The following is a 20,279-nucleotide window of genomic DNA, read 5'->3' on the forward strand; positions in this document are numbered from 1 at the left end:
GGCTGTTTACCCTCCTACCCCAGTTGCTATTACAAATGATTCTGCATTACAAATAACCATGTGCATAAGTTATTTTACACACATGGGTCTAGTTCTGTGGGACAAAAAGTGAGATTGCAAATCAGATGGTATGCTCATTTAAAATTTTGATAAACATTGACAAATTGCCTTTTAGTGATGCTGTACCAGTTTACACTCCCAATGTCAAGGTAGGAGAATGAAGGTATTGTGACTACTTTTGACATCAGGAAGTGTCTGTGACTATCTCTATATTGCAGGGGAATCAGATGGGGCAGATAGATTTGGCTATTTTGAGCCACTGAGACCCACTGTATGACTGCTCACCCCAAGTAGTCAGTGTTGTGATGTGAATGGATATTGGGGCTGAATCTAATCCTATCATGATGGCATACATGCACCTTTTTACTTCCATGAGAATGTCTCCTAAAAATAATGAAGGGATAAAACAACAGTAAATGTTCTGGAATAGGGCAGGATCTACCTAGTTGCTATTCAGTAGAACTTTCTGCAATGATGGAAATGTTCTGTAGTTGCACTGTCCAATATGGTGGCCACTACCCCATATGTGGTTATTGAACACTTGAAATGTGGCTAGTGAGACTGTGAAACTGAGTTTTTAATTTTATTTAATTCGAATTAATTTACATTTAAATAACCAATTGGTGAGAAGCTTATGGGATTCTCTGAATCCAGTGATCTTTCTATTATGCCAATGTTTACCGTATTTTAGCCATTTGGGTGCCATTTATATTTATGCCCTAATAGTTCTACTAAGACTATCATTTAGTCAGTTTTTTAACTGAATGTTTTTTTATCTTTTTAAAAGCTAGATATAATTTATATAAAGTTAAATAGGTAGATCTTAAGTTGTTCCCCTAGATCAGGTATATTTTTTTTAAGGGTAATTGTACCTAAGAAGCTGGTTTACTTTGATTTTCAACTTTTCCCTAAAGGACTTTGAAAGGTTTGATGAGTTTTGACAAATGTACACACCCTTATATCCCACAATCCTATTAAGATATAAATCATTTCCAATACCCCAGAAAGTGCCCACATGTACATTTCCACTGAATCCCTGCACCAAACCACCAGGCAGTCGCTGTTGTGATTTCTGTTACCTGCCTGTTTTAGACCTTCACATAAACGGAATCATTTTAGTATAGTACTAATTTCTTTTTACTTAACTGAGATTATATTATCATTATTATTGTTATTGTTGTTTGGTGGCTGGCTGCTATGGCGATCTGAACCCCTGACCTTGCTGTTATCAGCACCATGGTCTCCCAAGTGAGCTAATTGACAGCCCCAACATTATTTTTAGATGGAATATTATATCACCTGCTTTAATAGAAAACCCAAATTTTTAAAACCTACATTAAAACAACTTTTATTGTAAATCATCTCAGGAATGACTAGTAATATGCATTTGAGAAATACTAGAAAACTAGACCATGCATACCCTCTCTGCAAACACTGTTTTAGTACACAATTTGGGGGGAATGAAATATGGGTATTGAAGCCCAACCGCTGCTCTGCCTTTATAGTGCAGGGTCTCAATAAAGCCAGACAAAGTGACTTATGCACATGATTATGGGCCTGGTCCATGGATTCTACAAAGAAGGCCAGTGCCTGGTTCCTACTTTCCCCTCATGTGTCTTCTGGGTCTTTCCATTTTAGGCCTCAAGGCCCTCTACCGTACTCCAGCCATCATCACCTTGGTGTTGTTGCTTGTGAGTGTTGTGATTCTTGTGTCTGTCACACTCATCCAGATCCACAAGCAAGAGGTCCTTTCTCCAGGACTGAAGGTAAGAGTGAAGGGATTGGCATCAAAGGAAAGAAATGGGCTATGGCATCAATCGTTCTAAAACCACGAGTTAGAAAGGAAGAAAGTCCTTTCCCCCTGCCTCTGGCTGGAGCAGGAGAAGGAGGTATAAGACCCAAGGGAGAAGGTCTGGATACACTAGGTTTATGATGTTTGAGGCTACAGACTGAGGGTATTGACACCTTCTCCAAAAACTATGTGGTCTCGCTTTGACTTCTGACTGTAGGAACCAAAGCTAAAGTGTATAGCTAGGAATTGCAGAAGGCTACCAAAGATTTACCAGTTGGTGCAGTTTCCATTTTTACCAGCTTGCCCGTTCCCCCAGACCACACAACCCTGATTATGAGTGAAGACCAGGAGACCAGGATCCTCTTCTGGCCTAGCCTGGGTGAACAAAACATCAACGACTTCAGAAGGTCTCCTTGAGCTGTATTTGTGCTGCCTCTCTAGGGTCTAGGACATGTGCCATGATCCCCATAACCTTTCCTCTCCAAAAAATTACTCCAAACTTTGTGCTTAGTTCCAGAGGCCTCTCTCAGCACTTGATAAGTTCATTCCCAGTGGCCTCTTAGATCATTTCTGGTGAGCTGAGAATTATAATATTTCACTCCAGTGGCTTTGAGGATGCCCTTGGAGATGAGAGGTGATCCCACGAGGGGCTGTGAAGTGAAAGGTGACAAGAATCAGTGGATCCTTCAATCATTTTGGCTATGGGTCAGCAAACTTTTTCTGTAAAGGGCCAAAAAGTATATGTTTTAGGCTTTGAGGCCACTTATAGTCTGTTGTGTGTTATTCTTTGTTTTTTGATTCATTAAAAATGTACAAACCCTTCTCAGCTGGAGGACCATAGGGTCCAGGTAATTCAGCCCTGTGATTTGAATCTCATTTAGCAGTTACACTTGACCTCACAAGTCCTTTCCAAATCTTCCTGCTATTAGTAATTGTTCAAAAGCTATATTTGAAATATGCAGAAGTTTTTGCAAGAAAAGAAACTAATACTGCCTTGGGCTCTGTGGGTGGGTTTGATCTAACATTCTGAGGCTACTTTTCTAAAGGATTAGAGTATAATCTCCTTTAGATAATGGCATTTGGTTCCTTGATAGGATATTTTACTTAAGAATCTCAGCCTTCATGAATAAGAGGAAAACTAATTATCTGGTTGTCCAAAGACATTTGCTGAGACCTAGAGAAGGTGTTTTCCCAAGCTCCCAGCATTGCTTTCTTCTATAAAGTACTGTGTTTAAAATATAGTATGTATTTGACATACTGAGTACAGGAGGTGGGGTCTGAGCTGTCCACACACAGGCGCATGAGGCTCTTTACTCTGAATTTTCCAGGGGTGGGAAGAGAACAGGTTTGGAGGTGAGGAGACAAGGCAGAGCCTCCATTTATAAAATTTTGCTTCTGTCCCCACAAATGTTGGGGATGGGCTGGTTAAGGCAGTTGCGAGCTGATGGCCTCCACTCGTTCTGGGAGGTGTGAGGTATGCCCTCTGTTCATACTGAAGGGACTTGGAGGAATTAGATGGAAGACCAGAGGAGTAAACTGAGTGGAGAGAAGTGGATCCCAGGGCAATATAGAGGGCACCGTGGAAGGAGAGGACCTCACATGTTTATTTTCTTTTTCATTTTTTTTTGGGGGGGGGGTCGGAGTACAGGGAGCTGTTTTATAACAAATTCAATTTCTTTAATAGTTACAGAGCTACACAGGTTATCTATTTCATATTGGCTCAGTTTTGTTTTTTCTTATTGAATCATAGTTGATTATACATATTTTGGGGGTTCAGTGTGGATATATGTTGACCAAATCAATATTATTAGTATATATATTGTTACAAATTGTATTTATTCTTTATGCCCCTTGTCCAGTCTCTCCCCATCCTCCTCTGCCTCCCACTCCCACCACTGATGACCCTAGATTTCTTCTCTCCCTCTGAAAGAGTAATGGTTACTCTGTTGATTTGTTGCATAGATGATCTGTCCAATGCTGAAAGGTGTGTTCAGGTCCCCCAATATTATCATAGAGCAGATGCTTCTTCTCTCACTCTGGAATGGGCTTTGTGGAGAGAGACGTCCTTTTCTTTTCTTTGGTCTCTGCTGGTGACTCTCCTTGTGTCAATGCACTCCAGCAGCTGGTGGACCATCTGTGTGGTGGCTGTGACATATAGCCACTTTTGTGGCAGCTGTGGTTACTGTAGTGGCTGTGGTGGGCCACCCACATGGAGGTGATGTTTTTGGCATGCTTCTTGGCACTGGTAGTGTGCCTGGTTGTGGGTGGGGGGTCTAGTCCCTGGCTTGATGCCCCAGGCCCCTGGGCAGGGCCCCAAGGCACTGGCAGTGTGCCTGGATGTGGGAGTGTGGTCCAGTTTCCAGCTCCATGCCTCAGGTCCCCTGGTGGATCCCAAGGTTCTGGTGGTGTGCCTGGGCCAGAACTAATTTTTTGTCCTTTGCTTAGTTCTTCTTTTTTTTTGGTGGCTGGCCAGTAGGGGGATCTGAACCCATGACCTTGGTGTTACATGGCTGAGCCTAATCAACTGAGCCATCTCCTTTGCTTACTTCTAAAATGGGTGAACTTCCTGTGGGAACCAGTACTTGAGCTATGTGGTTGAGCTAAATTGCCACTTTGCTGCTGATTTCCTAGGGAAGGCTTTTTGTGCAGCTCAGGGTTTAAAGTTGACTTTATAGGTACTTCCGGCTCTCCAGAGGCCCAGTGCACCTGGGTTGTGCAGAAACTCTGATCTGGGCCTGAGTTTTTTCATCAAACTGCACCCCATGCAATTCTGCATTCCTGACCAGTCTCCTCTGAATGGTCCTGCACTGATTGGGGAGCCAATTGGCTGTCCTTGCTGTACTCCAGTGTTCTCCCTGTGGGCCCATCTCCCCCACCGCCCATGCTCCAAACACTTCCCATGGGACGGGCCCTGCACTGGTCCCTTGCACTGACTCACCGGCCTCTGAATGGCTCCCCTTTTTCAGTTGTTCTGGCTCCTTGCTCAGGCGTGGGTCCACGGGAGCCCCATTAGTGGTCTTGCTGTCCTGGGGCCACCAACGCCCTCTTCTCCCCTGCTGCCTCCAAGCAACTCCATCCAAAGGGCAGAGCTGCATTTCCTGCTGGCTCCTGCTCCATGCACTCAGCAGTTCCAGCCTTAAAGTGGCTGTGGCCCGAAATGCTCTGAGAAGTTTTTTCTTTCTCTCATAATGGTTTCTCCCACCTTCATGAACTCCATAGGTCTCTCCTCTTCTTCCCCTGAGCTCCAGCAGCCCCAGCTTGGCTGATGTTACATTTTTGTAGTTGTAAATTGGTTGATTTGTAGGAGAGAGTGGTGCTGGGGACCATCTATTCTGCCATCTTGACCGGAACGCAGGACCTCACATGTTTAATGCTGCTGTCTTAGGTTGAGTTCCCCTAGTCAAGGATGTGAGTGCAAGTAGATCATGTGGGTGTGATCACAGGAAGCATGGGTAGGAGAATGGGGAAGTGAGACAGGAGGTAAGGCAGACAAGAAGGAGCTGTTATCCAAAGTGTTAGCACTGTGGACACCTGGGGCTCAGTGCTGCTGGGGATCTCTGGGAAACAGTGTAGAATTCACCTCAGAGTTATCCCATATCAAGGGGTGCAGAGACACATTCCCCTCAGTTGTTTCACTCAAGGGCATGATTATAACCAACTTCCATCAGTCACGGGTTGAGAGGCTGCTCCCTGGGGGACATTAACTCTCTAGTTTCTGTCATATTGTGTGCTCAGGTAGGCTTGGGCCACTAGAGAGAGCCTCCAGGCAGGTGGGAGGTGGATGGTTGTCCACCACAGTAGTAAGGTCTTATGAGAAAACAGGAGAAGGAAGTGTCACAGGGCATACTTAGCTCCCAGCTGAGGCTCCCCAAAATTGATACCAAACTCACAGGTCCGGCTGCCTGCCCCCAGACAAAAAACAACAAAGTCAAATGTTGGTAAAAATGGAAGTCAGCTTTTATTCAGGAATATTGGTGACCTAAGGGGAGATATTAGGCTAACCCTCCTCTCCAGTAAGCCAGAAGGAGAATGGCCAGGCTAAAGCCATCTCAAAGACTCAGATTTACTGAGGGGTTTTTAAAGAGGGGAGTGAGAAAATGGAATTTGGGAAATAAAAAGCAGGAGGGAGGGGGACGTGAGCAGTGAGGGCTTCATGCAAGATCTCAGTACAAAGTCTCACCACAAAGTCTCACCAAGACTCTGCCTGGTCTCTGCTCCCATCCTTATGTCAGTGTCTGGTTAGTACATGCAAGTCCGCAGCTTCAGACTGACTGGAAAACAACTTTACATTCATGTAAATAATGTCATCTTGCCCCATAACCAACGTTCAAAATATCAAATAACCATGGGAAAAGAGGGAACTCAGAGAAATGCATTCTGAGAAAAAAATTGTGTCTTTTAAAAATTTGCCTGCAGCCCATATGGTTTTAGGTCCCAGCATGGCTTCAGTCCTGCTCCCTCCAACAGAATGGCAAATAGCTTCTCATGTTTATACAGAAGAGAGGATTTTGAATGTCCGCACCACAAAGAAATGATAAATGTCTGAGGTGATGTATATGCTAATTACCCTAATATGATCATTACACACTGTATATATGTATCAAAATATTACAGCGAACCCCATAAATATGTACAATTATTATGTGTCAATTAAAATATTTTTAAATATATTTTAAAAAAGAAAATAGTAAAGATAGAATAGAATTCAAAGAGGGGATTTTAAATCTTTTCAGATCCTTGCTATCAGATTCTAGCCACAGTTACAAGAGCCAGGAAGTTGTATAACATAAGAAGATTGGTTCCAAAGGTCCATTCTGCCTAACTAACTCTGCGGATTAAGTGTGAGAAAAGACAGATGTTCTGGGCCAGTTGAACCAGGAGCAGAATGACAGCCTTGGAAGAGAGCTTTCCCGTGGCTTTTCTCAGACTATTGCGAGACCTCTCCTTTTGTTTTGCAGTGTGTGCTGGGGGTGGAGGATTAAGTGTGAGAAAAGACAGATGTTCTGGGCCAGTTGAACCAGGAGCAGAATGACAGCCTTGGAAGAGAGCTTTCCTGTGGCTTTTCTCAGACTATTGCGAGACCTCTCCTTTTGTTTTGCAGTGTGTGCTGGGGGTGGGGAAGAGTGTTGTAGCAATAAAGTTGAATGAATAGGAGGGGTTTTTAAACTGTTTGTCATGCTCACGTTTGTACACCGGGAGCCCTGTGTTGCCTTTGTGTGCAGCTGACAGTTGGTTCTGAGGGGACAGCTCCTTGGCAGCCTGTCTGCAGGGTCCCGGAATGTTACACAAGACCCTCACGAAAGGTCGTGAGATTTGGCTGTTATATCCAACCTTGGCTTGCCTGACCTTGGTTTATGTGAGTTGAAGAGCAGAACTATTAAAACTCAGTCAAGGGATGAAAATATCACCAGTCCCTTGTGCTACTGGTCTGACCTGCTCCACAAAGCTTGAAGAGTAAACGTGATGCCGTCCCTTTTATTTTTCACTTGAGTCCCCCTGCTTTATTATCATTAAGTCCAAAATCTTCCTCTTGAGGCTTCGCCTACCCACCCCCAATCACAACCATCCCAGAACCTTGGAGCTTTTCAGTCCAATGATCAACACCCCATTGCCATTGCCCCTTGCACCCACATTATGTCACTGTTGAAGATGGGTCCTTCATGTCTTCAGGTTTCAGGTCTGGGCTTTTCTGCAGTGACCTGCTCAAGCCACATAAGTTTCCCATGTTGGATCCAAGATTATAGACCGCTTTAGTTCACATGCCTGTGCTCAGCCTTACTCTCGAAGGCACAGCCATGTGGCCAGGCTGTGTTGAAATCCTTCCCTTCTAATCCTCATTGAGTCTTGCTCATCAGCCTGCATTTCTATTGCCTTGTGGTCTGCCCTGGTTTACCCCTTGGAGAGCAAGAGGATAATAAGGAATGGTGGTGATCAGGTGGCAGCAGGAGGGAGGAAAGAAAGCCAACCGATAATATGGAGGCCCAGACCCCTTCCTTGTTGCTTTTAGTTTCAACCTGCACTTTAATCTCACCGTGAGTCTCTGCCTAGCACACACTGAACAATGCCACCCTTGTTCCCCATGGGAGATGTTATATCAGGATCCCGATCAACATTCATCAGACTGAAAGGCTAAGATTAAGAGGCTGTCCAGGTTTGAATACCAATTTAGAAGAAAAAAACAAACTCAGTTTCTCCTAGTATACTCTCACAGCATGCTTCTGACACCAGATGTGTGGGAGTTTTTCCCCATACACCAAGCAAGCAATCAGTTCTGCAGCAGACACCAGCTGGGTGCCCTCTAGTTCAATTCGGACACTATCTCCCTGGAGATAGCATCAGATCCCACAGATAGAGGGCTCAGTCCCACAAGACTGTCCCCTACTTCAGATTCCGATTGCAAGCCCTGTATTATTTTATCTGCGCTTCTGACCAACCAGCTATAAATCGCCAATTCCAAGACACCCTTACTTGGATTTGATTAATTTGCTAGTACAGCTCACAGAACTTGGGGTAACACTTACTTACAATTACCAGTTTATTATGAAAGATTTTACAAAGGACACAAAAGAAGAGATGCACAGGGCGAGGTATGGAGGAAGAGGTCGTGGAGCTTCCATGCCTTCCCTGGGCATGCCATCCTCCAGGAATTTCCATGTGTTCAGCTATCCAGAAGCTCGCCAAACACTTTCTTTTGTGCTTTTATAGAGGCTTCATTATGTATGCATGGTTGATTAAATCATTGGCCATTAGTGACCAACCTAACCTTATCCCTTCTCCCCTCCCCAGATGTTGGAAGCTAGAAGTGAAAGTCCCAACCCTCTTACCCTGCCTTGGTCTTTCTTGTGACCAGCCCCCATCCTGAAGCTGCTTAGGGGCTGCCAGCCACCTGTCAACTCATTAGCATACCAAAAGACACTTATCACTTTGAAGATTCCAAGGATTTTAGGAGTTAGAAGGAAACTGGGACAAAGACCAAATATATATTTCATAATATCACATAAATGTACACAGGATGTTCTATTTCAGCGTAATAGAGAAGCTATAATTCAGGAACTAGAACAACTTCTTAAAATTTGATCTCATTTCAAATGAAGCAAGCATTTGTAACATCAGAATGTTGGAAACCTCCTAAATGGCTGGAATCAGGGAATTGGTTAAATAAATTATTCTGTGTATCACAGTGGATGTGATGAATGTACTGAAAAGGGTGATATCAGTTTATTTTTACTGGCAGGAAGAGATGTTGATGATATACTATTAAGGAAAGAGCATTGCATTGGAGAAAATGATGTGAAGTGAAATAATCCAGGCACAGAGAGAGAAATACCACCTGTTCTCACTCATATGTGGAAGCTAAAAAAGTTGGTCTCGTAGAAGTGGAGAGTAGAATAGTGGTTACTAGAGACTGGCGAGGGTGGGGAGAGAAGGGCGGAAGGGAGAGGGAGAGGGTGGTCAGTGGATATAAAATTGTAGAATGATAGGAAGAATAAGATCTAGTGTTCTACAGCAATATACGGAGACTACAGTCAACACAAATCACTGTATAACTTCAAGTAGCCAGTTGAGAGGATGCTGAATATTCCCAGCACAAAGAGGTGACAAACTTTTGAGGTGATGGATATGCTAAGTATCTTGATGTGATCATTGCACACAGTATAAATGTATCCAAATATCATATTATACTACATAAATATATACAATTATCATGGGTCAATTAAGAAAAAAATTAATTAAAAAGAAAAAAAATTTCAGAGACAGAAGTAGATTAAAGGTTATTAGAAATAGGGGAAAAGAATAATGGGAAGTGATTGCTTAATGGGTACAGAGTTTATTTTTAGGATGACGGAAAAGTTTTGGACATAGACAGAGGTAGTGGTTGCACAGCATTGTGAATGTAATTAATTCCACCCAATTCTGTATTTAAAAACACTTATAATGGCAATTCGTATGTTGTATATGTTTTATCACAATAAAAAGAAAGAAAGAAAATTGTAAGCACACCAAAAAAGAGCATTGCAAAATAATTATGTTTGGTATGATCCTGTGTTAATTTAAAAACATACATCTAAACACATATGTGTATATATATAGCTGTATGTACAGAAGACCATTAGAAAAGATACGTAACAAAGGTGAAAACAATAGTTGGATTTCAGGAGTATTTGCTTTTCTTTCCTCTTTTTGTTTATTTTGCTTGACTGGCTTTTCTATATATAATAATGGCCTGTATTTACTGAGCAGCCACTAAGCATCAGACATATGGCCTCCTATTTACTTCTTATAGTAAGTTATCTAAAGATGAGGGAACCTAGAGAGGTTAGGCATCTTACCATCATGGTGAAATCAAGAACTCATCCAGGTTGACCTGCCTGCAGATCCAACTTCATCTTCTTCCATGGGACAACCTAGGCTAATCCAGCGCTGGTGGAATGGGGGAAGGGTGCCATCCTGAAGGCTTCTGCCTGCCCTGGGATGACTCTAGGCACAATCAGACACTGAGCTTAAGTCAGCATCATTAATTCTGATCTCCATAGGCTGCTGATACATGTTCGTTTCTGGTCAGGTTTGGTCCAGGGTCTGGGCTGGGCCATACCTTCAGGTGAATGAAACTCCTTGGTGTCTGTCTCAAGCTGAGCAAGACAGTCCAGGACTCCCAGCCTAGTGTCCTGTGTACAGCTCATGTGTGGAAGCTAAAAAAGTTGGTCTCATAGAAGTGGAGAGTAGAATAGTAGTTACCAGAGACTAGTAAGAGTGTGGGAAGAAGGGAGGAGAGAGGGAGAGTGCACCCCAGCACTGCCCACCAACACCTGCCTGTCTGCACACATGCATATTACCAAAGTGGGAGCAATATGTTAATATTATTTTTTAGTTTGTTTTTTCCTCTTAATTATGAATACTTTAACTCTGAGGGCTGTTATAGGCCTTTACATGGCTGTCCCTTGTGAAAACTTCTTACAAGTTCTTCCTGTAGTTTCTCCTTGATTGTTCATTTCCAGGCTGATCAGCTGGAAGTTTGAAAACTGGACGGCATCCGAGTGACTAAGCATCCTTTCCCTTCTGAGACCCAGGTGGTTTCTGTCCCTCACCTCATGGGTCTGGATGGGGGGGGACTCAGAGGACCTGTCTTAGTATGCAAGATCCTTGGAGTACAGTTCTCAACTTTGGCTGCACTGAAATCACCTGGGGAAGTTTAAAACCTGTTGATGCCTGGGTCCACCCTTAGAGATTCTGATTTAATTGACCTGGGATGCAGCCTTGGCATTGGGAGTTTTAAAAGCTTCCCTGGTGATTCTGGTGTGTGGCCAAGATTGAGAACCATGTCCTAGAATATGACCTGTCTCACCTTATCCCTTTCCCCCGCAGTTCAAGGGGCCAAATTGGTTCAGAGAAAATAATCTTCTCTTTTTGGTCAGCCCTACCTAAGTGAAGCAGTGTGGATTAAGGTATTTGGGGTTCTCCGTGGTGAGGGTTCCTCAGAGAGGCCCATCCCATTTCTGACTTTCCCTTCGCTTTTTTATTAAGTATGGAATCGTACTGGATGCCGGGTCTTCCAGGACCACAGTCTACGTGTATCAGTGGCCTGCAGAAAAGGAGAATCCCATTTCTGACTTTCCCTTCGCTTTTTTATTAAGTATGGAATCGTGCTGGATGCCGGGTCTTCCAGGACCACAGTCTACGTGTATCAGTGGCCTGCAGAAAAGGAGAACAATACCGGAGTGGTCAGTCAGACCTTCAAATGTAGCGTGAAAGGTAAGGACCAAAGTGTGTCTGGAAGACCCAAACAAAAGCAAGATAGTGTCTGAAATCCTTCAGAGGCCTGGAGAGATCCTGAGAAGCTGCCTGAGGCAGGGAATGAGCACTGGATGGGTAGTCATGAAAATGTGAGATCTGTGCTAGTACTGCTACTTGTCAGTGGAGTGACTTTGGTTCAGTCATTTCCCTTCTCTGGGCCTCAGTTTTCTCATCTTTAAACATGGGATGTGGTGTCAAGAACTTTGAATGGTCTGAGATTTTACTCTGTCATACTTTCACAGATCTTGATAGAAGACACAAGACTCCTGGATCAGAAACAAAGGACAGTTTGTTACTCATAGTAATAGCAGTAGCCAGAGTATTAGCATTTTCTTGGGCTGATTCTCTGACTCCCAAATTGCACAGGATAATGTAAGGAGGGCCAGATAGTACATGTACACACAGTGGGCTGTGTTACAGAAGAGGAACCCTGAGGTTGGGGAACCTGAAACATTTGTAATGGGCAGTGAGCATGCCTGCTCTTTGCTCTAGAAACACTATCTCTGTCTTCCAAGACTACTTGCTGTGCAAATATCCTTGAAAAACAGAACAAAGGCAATCAGCACCTCTGCTTATAAGACATGTGGAAACATAAGAGACACATGGAAAATTATCTTCCAACAGGGGGAAAGGATGGCCGTACATATTGGGGGTAGGTGGAGGAAGATGGACAATACATAAACAAATGGGCATGGCTCTGTTATAGCAGAGCTTCATTTATAGACACTGAAATTTTGAATTTCATATAATTCCCACATGTCACAAAATACTATTCTTCTTTTATTTTTTTCCCTACCATTAAAAATATGCAAAAACTCTCTTAGCTCACAGGCTGTACAAAAAAGGTGATGAAATGGGTTTGGCTCATGGGCTGCCAACCCTGAAACAGAGTATTATCAGCATCTTTAATGACCCTCCATGCAACTCCCTGCCTCCCCCACAACATGTCCTGAATTTTAAGTCAGCTGTTTCCTTGTTCTTCTTTGTAGTTTTGTCTTATATATTCTGTTTTTCCTGTTTTTGTTAATGGAATCAAACATGTATTTATGTAAATGAAATCAAACATATGTCTTTCTGTAATTTGCTTTGTTCACTAGCACTGGGTTTTCAAGTTGTATCTACGTGGATATGAGTAGCTGTTACTCATTCATTTTTCCCTGATAATGGACATTTGTATTTTCCTGGTTGCTAAGATTGAGTATCTTTCCATATATTTATGGCCATTCCTATTTTTTGTGAAATGTGTGTTCATGTCTTTTGCTCATTTGTCTACTAAATTGCTTGACTTTTTCTTACTCATTTGGTGGAATTCTTTATATATATTCTGAATGTGAATGCTTTGCTAATAATATTATTTTGTTGTTGCTAATATCTTTTCACAGTTTGTAGTTTGTCTTTTTAGTTTCTTCATGATATCTTTTGATGAATGGAAGTTCTTAGTTTTTATGTAGGTATAACTATCAATCTCCTTTGTGGTTTCTTCTTTTGTATATTTTATTTAAAAAGTCCTCCCCTATCCTGAGTTCATTAAGATATTCTTCTAACAAAAGTTTTATAATTTTGCCTCTTACAATTGTCTTTAGTCTGCATAATCAAGTCCAGTTAGTGAGTATGTATATATGCGCAACTTTTTAAAAACTACCCTCTTTTGCTTTTAGAGCACTGTGATCTTTAGCCTGGAGCTTCCCAACCAATGTGTCCTGAATGGGTTACTGGTATACCCTCAGTCCACAGGACAGCAGGTTAGAGACTCCAGATCTGTCCTCCCTGTCCCAAGCAGCCTCCTTCATTTCCCTCAGTGAGCTGCTCAACTATTGTGATTTCTTAGAGGTCATGGCACTGAAAAAGTTGGGAAGCAGTGTTAGCCTTTCCCATAGGGAGACCAAGTGTCTTCTTTGGGTTCAGATGAGTTCTCCCGTTCCTGGGAGGACAGCCAGGAGCTTGCCTACCCTGGTGCATGGGTGTCACAGGTTAAGATCTCTAGAAGCAGATGTTGAGACAGAGTTTAGAATGCAAGGGAGTTATTAGAGACCCACTCCAGTAGCAAGAAGGGGGAAGAAGAAGGATTGGACAGAGGAAAAGTCAAACTTCAATGCAGGCATTACGAAGCTTCAGCCAATCAGAGTTATTCTACACTGGGCTGAAATGGCCTGAGATGGCTGGGTTATAGTACCTCTGTCGCCATCAGTCATTGCATGTTCACCACTGTGGGAAGAGCAAGATCTTGAGCAAGGCAGCTCTCTGCAGCTGAGGCAAATCCTGAGGGAACTTATGGTTAGGACAATAAATCTTTATTTGAAGGGGCATCTGTGTGGCACATCTCTGTGTATACCAAGGGGGTTTGGATGTTTTCTGAGTATTGCTTGTGCTGTTATCCACAAGACACAGGCAGCCGTAGTCTTGCTCTGACCTCAGCCAGCGGTCCCATCTCTGTTCTCCTAACTTCTAAGCCATTTCCTCTTCTCCAAGTGTGAAACAGGGCAGCAGAATGATCCTATTGAAAAGAGAGACCATCCACTTCAAGAAAGAGAGAGTCATGTACGATAGTAGCTTGGTAAGACTTCACCTCATCCCTACTGTGTGAGCTCTGGAAAGTTATCTTCTCCGAATCTTCACCCCTTCATCTCTAAAATAAGAAAAATAGTAATATTTTTCATAGTCTACTCCATATGAATGATTAAAAGATTAAATGGCATAAAACAGTATATATATAGCAGGCAGCACATTCCTGGACTGTTGTAAGTGCTAAATAAATGTTAGCTGTTATTCATGGGGCACCACACTCCAGAGCTCCTGGTGGATCCTCTGTCGGTTACTCTGTCCCACGGTTACAAGATCTCTTTCTTTAGACCTGAGAGACCAATTCAGCCAAGTCAGTCCTGATGGCCCTTTGTCCATGGGGAGAGGTAGAGCTTTTATGAGGTGTCACAGGCAGTCTCTCAAGGGAAGGGACTCTTGGCCCACCCTGGATGCCATATGTGATTAAGAGAGGGACAGGGTCATGGAGCCCGCAGCACATCCACAAATGGATCTTCCCTTCTTTGATCACAGTAGCCTCAGGGATCCATATAGTACTCTGAATGACCAGAAGATCACACACTGCAGCTTAAATTACAGAGTTGAAGTTCAGCAAGTGTCGTCCCCTTGAGAACACGGGGCTTCTCCAAGTATAACTTGGGTTTCTGGTTTCTCAGTTGCAAGTTTGCCAGGACTCCCTTGCCTTGGCCAATCTGAAGGGGGTGGTGAATGCTTGCTCACCCAGCAGTAATCCCAGACACTTAAGCCTTCAGAATTTCTTTATCTGGGGGTTTATAGTGGGTGTCAATCCTCACTTGCTGCTGTTTTCCGTGAGCTCACTGGGCACTGCATTTGTTGGTGGTCTAGTGCTGGTGTTCGCTCTGACTGCTTGGGGTCAAGCCATCCCCTTGAGGGGGCTGGTACCCTACATGCCTCTCATTTCTTTTGCAGTGCTTGTGCCTGCTGCTGCCTTCTCCCACAAGGTACATTCAAGATGTTTTTCCTTTAAACCAGCAATTAAAAATTTTTTAAGCTCCGCTTGAGCCTAAACTTAGCTATCTCCTCCATTGAAATGCCTCAAAGAATAGCTTCAGGGGCCAGGCACCACAGTGTTGAAAAGTGTCCTCTGCCAATAGTTGGTCAGAGCCCAAGTTAAGGCACATGTCTTTTGTTTCTGTCCCCCCTTGGCAAGTTTTGTGCCATCTGTTCAACCCTCTCTCCCCATATTGAAATAGCAATTTCAGATCTCTTTTTGAGGTTGTAAACCCCTGAATCCCATGAGGCTGTGAGCCTCATCTCCTTTTTCCCTCTAGGAGGCTTAAGGGACCTTATGCAAATAGACCCTCGAGTGACATTCCTGAAGGTTTCACTATTCTATCTTACTCCTAACCACTTCCTATCCAGAGACCAGCTCTAGCAGACTGTATTTTGTCTGTCTTAGATTGGACTACATAATCCCCTTACTATAGAAGTGTATGCTGGTTTGAAAATCTCATTGATTGATCGATTCAGCCATTCATTTAATAAATATTTATGTGCTTATTTGCCAAGAACTGTTCTTGGCACTGGAAATTCAGAAATAAAATATATATAAAGTCTCTGGTGGTATGTGTTATGGAACTTGCATTCCAATGAAGGAGACAGAAAAAAATAAATGCGCATATGATATTTCAGGGAGATGAACTGTGAAGAGAAATCAAGCAGGGTGGGAGATACAGAGTGACCACACTATTTTCTTTTTAATTGAAACGTAATTGATTATACATATTTGTAGGGTACAGAGTTGAATATCAATACCTGTGTACAATATGTTATGATCAAATCAAGATACTTAACATATTCATCATTATAAAACATAATCATTTTTTGTGTCCATTAACTAATTTCTCATTAGCCTGTCTCCTCCCACCTTTCTAGGAACCACAATTCTGTTCTCTCCTGAAAGTTCCACCTTTCTGAAGGTGGAACTTTCAGAAGGTTGGAAGTGTGATCTTCCTTCCTTCCTTCCTTCCTTCCTTCCTTCCTTCCTTCCTTCCTTCCTTCCTTTCTTTATCTTTCTTTTATTTATTTATTTTTAATTCTCACTTATGAATAAGGTCATGTAGTATGTCTCTTTCTGTGCCTGGCTTATTTCACTTAACATAATTTTCTCATATGGTAGTTCTATCTATAGTCTGAGAAACTTCCATACTGTTTTCCATAATGGCTGTGCTAATTTACAGTCCCACAAACAGTATGGGAAGGTTCCCCTTTCTCCACATCCTCACCAGCATTTGTTATTTTCTGTCTTTTTGATAATAGCCAGTCTAACTAGGGTGAGATGATATCTCAGTGTGGTTTTGATTTGCATTTGATTAGTGATGTTGAGCATTTTTTCATGTACCTGTTGGCCATTCGTATGTCTTCTTTTGTGAAGTGTCTATTTAGCTCTTTTGCGCATTTTTTAATCAGATGATATATTTTTTACTACTAAGTTATTTGAGTTCTTGGTATATTCTGGATATTAAACCCCTTGTCAGATGTATAGTTTGCAAATACTTTCTGCCATTCCGTAGGTTTTCTTTTCACTCTGTTCAGTGTTTCCTTTGCTGTGCAGAGCTTTATGGTTTGATATAATCCCATATATATATATATATACATTTTTTTTTCTTGTGCTTTTGAGGTCTTATTCATGAAGTCTTTGCCTAGTCCTACATCCGGAAGCATTTCCTTATGTTTATTTCTAGGAGTTTTGTAAAGGGTTTCCCCTATGTTTACTTCTTGGAGTTCTATAGTTTGAGGTCTTTTTTAAAGTCTTCAATCCATTCAATCCAAAAAAGCAAATTGGAGAAAGGTGTATATATTAAGCTACCATTTATCTAAAAGGTGGGTGATACAAATATATATGTATTTGCTTATATTAAACAAACAATAGATAAACTTTTTTTAAAAAAGAAACTATAGGGAGAGGAGACAAAGACAGAAGCTAGATGTCTCTGAATAAATCTAGTTTTGAAGATTTGACTTTAGAACTATTTCAATAACTATAAAACAAAATCGAGTTTCAAAAAAGACGATTCCTAAAATTTAAGAGTAAATGAAACAAACTAGCCCAATTTTATGTCAAGTTATTGGCATAGCCATATAAAAAGTGTATTTTAATATGTTTAAACATGGTAATTTGACAAAAAAACTTTTAAAAATGTGTAAAACTGTTTTTAATAATCACAAAGTTGGTGGCAGTGCTGGTATTGTTATACTGAGACTGTTGTGTGTAGATTGTGAAGTAAGGCAAATGAGTTATGTTGGAGTTGTTGGGACTCATGATTTTTAGCATAGGAAAAAGAAAATAAAGATGTAATGTCAAAGAGCTTAAGTAAAATCTTCTAGTTTTGCATTTGAATTGGATGTATCAATAAGAATTCATGATGTATATTTTCTTAAATAAAGTTTGTCCTAGGTCTGTCCTATGAAAAGGCTTTCAGTGAATATCCTAGCTTCCAAATTTTGGACACTAAATACTATTTTTTAATAAAAGGAACCAGGGATCCTTGGAGAAATGGTGGATTCCAGATCTGGGGCAGGAAATGTACAAAATCATCTGATATATTCTGTCACTTCAGAAAACAAAGAAGCTCTCAAAGGCTTTAAGGGTCATGTCAAAAAGACTTAGGGACCACATTGAGGAGGAACCCACTGGCCAAAGGTGAGACCATCGATAAGAATAACTGCAATAAATTGAAGCACTCAAATACTTTTAAATTCATATTTTCCTACAGATGTAAAAAGCAAATAAGATCCCTTATTGGTTAAATTAGGGGGATGTTGGAGATGCAACCTACATTTTTTAAGCTGGTAAATAAAGGAAGTAATCAAGCACTTATCCTGCCTTTCCTTTACAAACTGTAGCATAGAGTAACCCAATAGTTAACGCTGGGGAGGTCTTTCTCTTTTAAGGCAATAAATGAAGAACAAAAGGTAGAATTAAAATATCACTATTTTTCATAAGTTGTGTAGTGATAAGTAAAAAAAAAATTAAAAAAAATAATTAATAAATATCGTTGGGCCGAGCCCGTGGCGCACTCGGGAGAGTACGGCGCTGGGAGCGCAGCAGCGCTCCCGCCGTGGGTTCAGATCGCTCACTGGCTGAGCGTGGCGTGGCCAGTCTCAAAAAAAAAAAAAAGGACCAAATAAATAAATATCGTTATGTTGCAACCCCTAATGGAATAACGGATGTAAGCACAAAAAGAAAGACAACCAGACTCTATGTGCCTTCTATTGTAAGCACACACTAATCCCTATAAAGTATTCTTTCCAAAAAATTTCAAGCCTGAATCTGATCAAGCCTCTACATTCAATTAGCAATTAATAGAAAATACAGGGGACCATGTAAGATGTTAATTGAACTGTGGGGGTACAATCAGCAAATTCTACACTGTGGAAACTCTACAGGACAAAGAAATTGCAAAGATTAAAAAAATAATAATTACAAGGAAAAATAGAAAGGGAGGGTGGAACCAATAGATTAAAAGAGGCTTAAGATTGCAATGTATAAAATTTACTGGGAACCTGATTTATACAAACAAGGGGAGTGGAGAGAGAGAGGCAGGGAGGGAGCGGAAGGAGAGAAAGAGGCACAGAGCGGGAGAAGGAGAATGAATTTGGAGGCAATGCAAACCCTAACCAAATAATGGATGATATTAAGGCATTGTTTTTAATTTTTGTAGGTGTAATAATGGTACTTTAATTTTGCTTCTTTCAAAGAATTCTTACCTTTTGTGATACATACTGAAATACTGGGAATAAAGTGATACGATGTCTGCAAATCACTTTGTGGGAAGAGAGTGGAGAGAGAACAGATGAAGTAGGAGTTGATCATTGTTGAAGCTGGGAGATGGGTGCTTAGAGTTCGTTATACTATTCTCTCTACTTCCATTTATATTTGAAATTTCCATAATGAAGACATGTTTTTAAAGCTCACTTTTTTCACCTTTGTAATTTATTCCTTCCAGAGGTTGGGAGAGGACTGATCAGTGTGACCCTTGGGAATTAGCACATCTACCTGTTTTCAACTCCCTACCACAACCTAACAGTAAAATTTAAAGCCAGTTTGTCTTTTATTTAAAAGTTGTATTATTATTGTTGGCTTCTGGAAATGCTGACAAGTACTAACTGCTTGCTCTTCAGGCTCTGGGATCTCCAGCTATGGGAATAATCCCCAAGAAGCCCCCAAAGCCTTTGAAGATTGTATGGGAAAAGTCAAGGGGCAGGTTCCAGCCCACCTCCATGGGTCCACCCGCATCTACCTGGGAGCCACGGCTGGGATGCGCCTGCTGAGGTAAAGGAGAAATGGCACAAAGGAGCCCATTTGACCCAAATAGCCAAGAATGTGTTGAACCTTGCCAGGAATGTAACTCTATTTCTGGGAGCAAACACGAAGGGAAGAAGTCCATATTCTGCCATAAATTTAGGTTTTAAATGTTGGGAAAATTTTAGTCTTTATTTTAAAACCCAGAAAGAAACAATTCTAAAATTGATTCCCTCTCCATTGATGATTTTATTGAAAACTCTGAAAAAAGCGAGATAACATGAAATCTGCTCACGGGAACTAGAATCCTCTGGTTCTTTAGAATAGTTGTTTTTGACACCTGGCATTTTGACACTTCTGAACAAGCAGCTAAGTTCTGTAGTAAGTGCGACCCATAGCTATGTAACTTCTGCCCATGTACAAAACATCACTGAAGTCTGGTTTAAAACAATGCAATATCTACATCTCATGTCAGTCAAAGCCTTTGGAGTGATGAAACAAACATCTCATTTCATTCAATCAATCAGTTCCTTCTAAATTTGCAGCCATGACTTTTAGCCCAGTTGTATTGTTTTTGATTGTCCTTTCTTTTTTTTTTTCCCTCTCCATTATAATATTTCCTTGACCTTGAAATAAAAGAAAAATACTTCCAAAAAAATATCAAATTTAAGTCTATTTAAGGTAGAGGCTGCTCCAAGCATTGGAAATAAGGCTTTTTCAAGAGAAGACAACACTCATTTTCTTCAAAGACACTTTATCCATGATCTCAGTCATGTAAAATTATATATGTCTGGGCATGAAGAAAATATAAATAAATAGAGCCACTTTAAC

At 41.5% G+C, this 20,279-nt stretch overlaps 1 protein-coding gene across 1 annotated transcript in view; it reads left to right on the plus strand.

The window, feature by feature from the left end:
• The window catches only part of LOC103609605 (ectonucleoside triphosphate diphosphohydrolase 3), a gene marked incomplete at its 3' end in the record, with an annotated part of 26,525 nt that overhangs the window by 2,413 nt on the left and 3,833 nt on the right, over window positions 1-20,279 (plus strand). Inside the window, exons 3-5 of the mRNA XM_008593905.1 lie at window positions 1,699-1,826; window positions 11,485-11,602; window positions 19,328-19,478. Coding sequence (XP_008592127.1) covers window positions 1,699-1,826; window positions 11,485-11,602; window positions 19,328-19,478 — 397 coding nt within the window. The remainder of the gene's footprint in view (window positions 1-1,698; window positions 1,827-11,484; window positions 11,603-19,327; window positions 19,479-20,279) is intronic.

Source organism: Galeopterus variegatus, unplaced genomic scaffold (genome assembly GCF_000696425.1).
Source record: "Galeopterus variegatus unplaced genomic scaffold, G_variegatus-3.0.2 Scaffold9850, whole genome shotgun sequence".
NCBI lineage: Eukaryota > Metazoa > Chordata > Mammalia > Dermoptera > Cynocephalidae > Galeopterus > Galeopterus variegatus.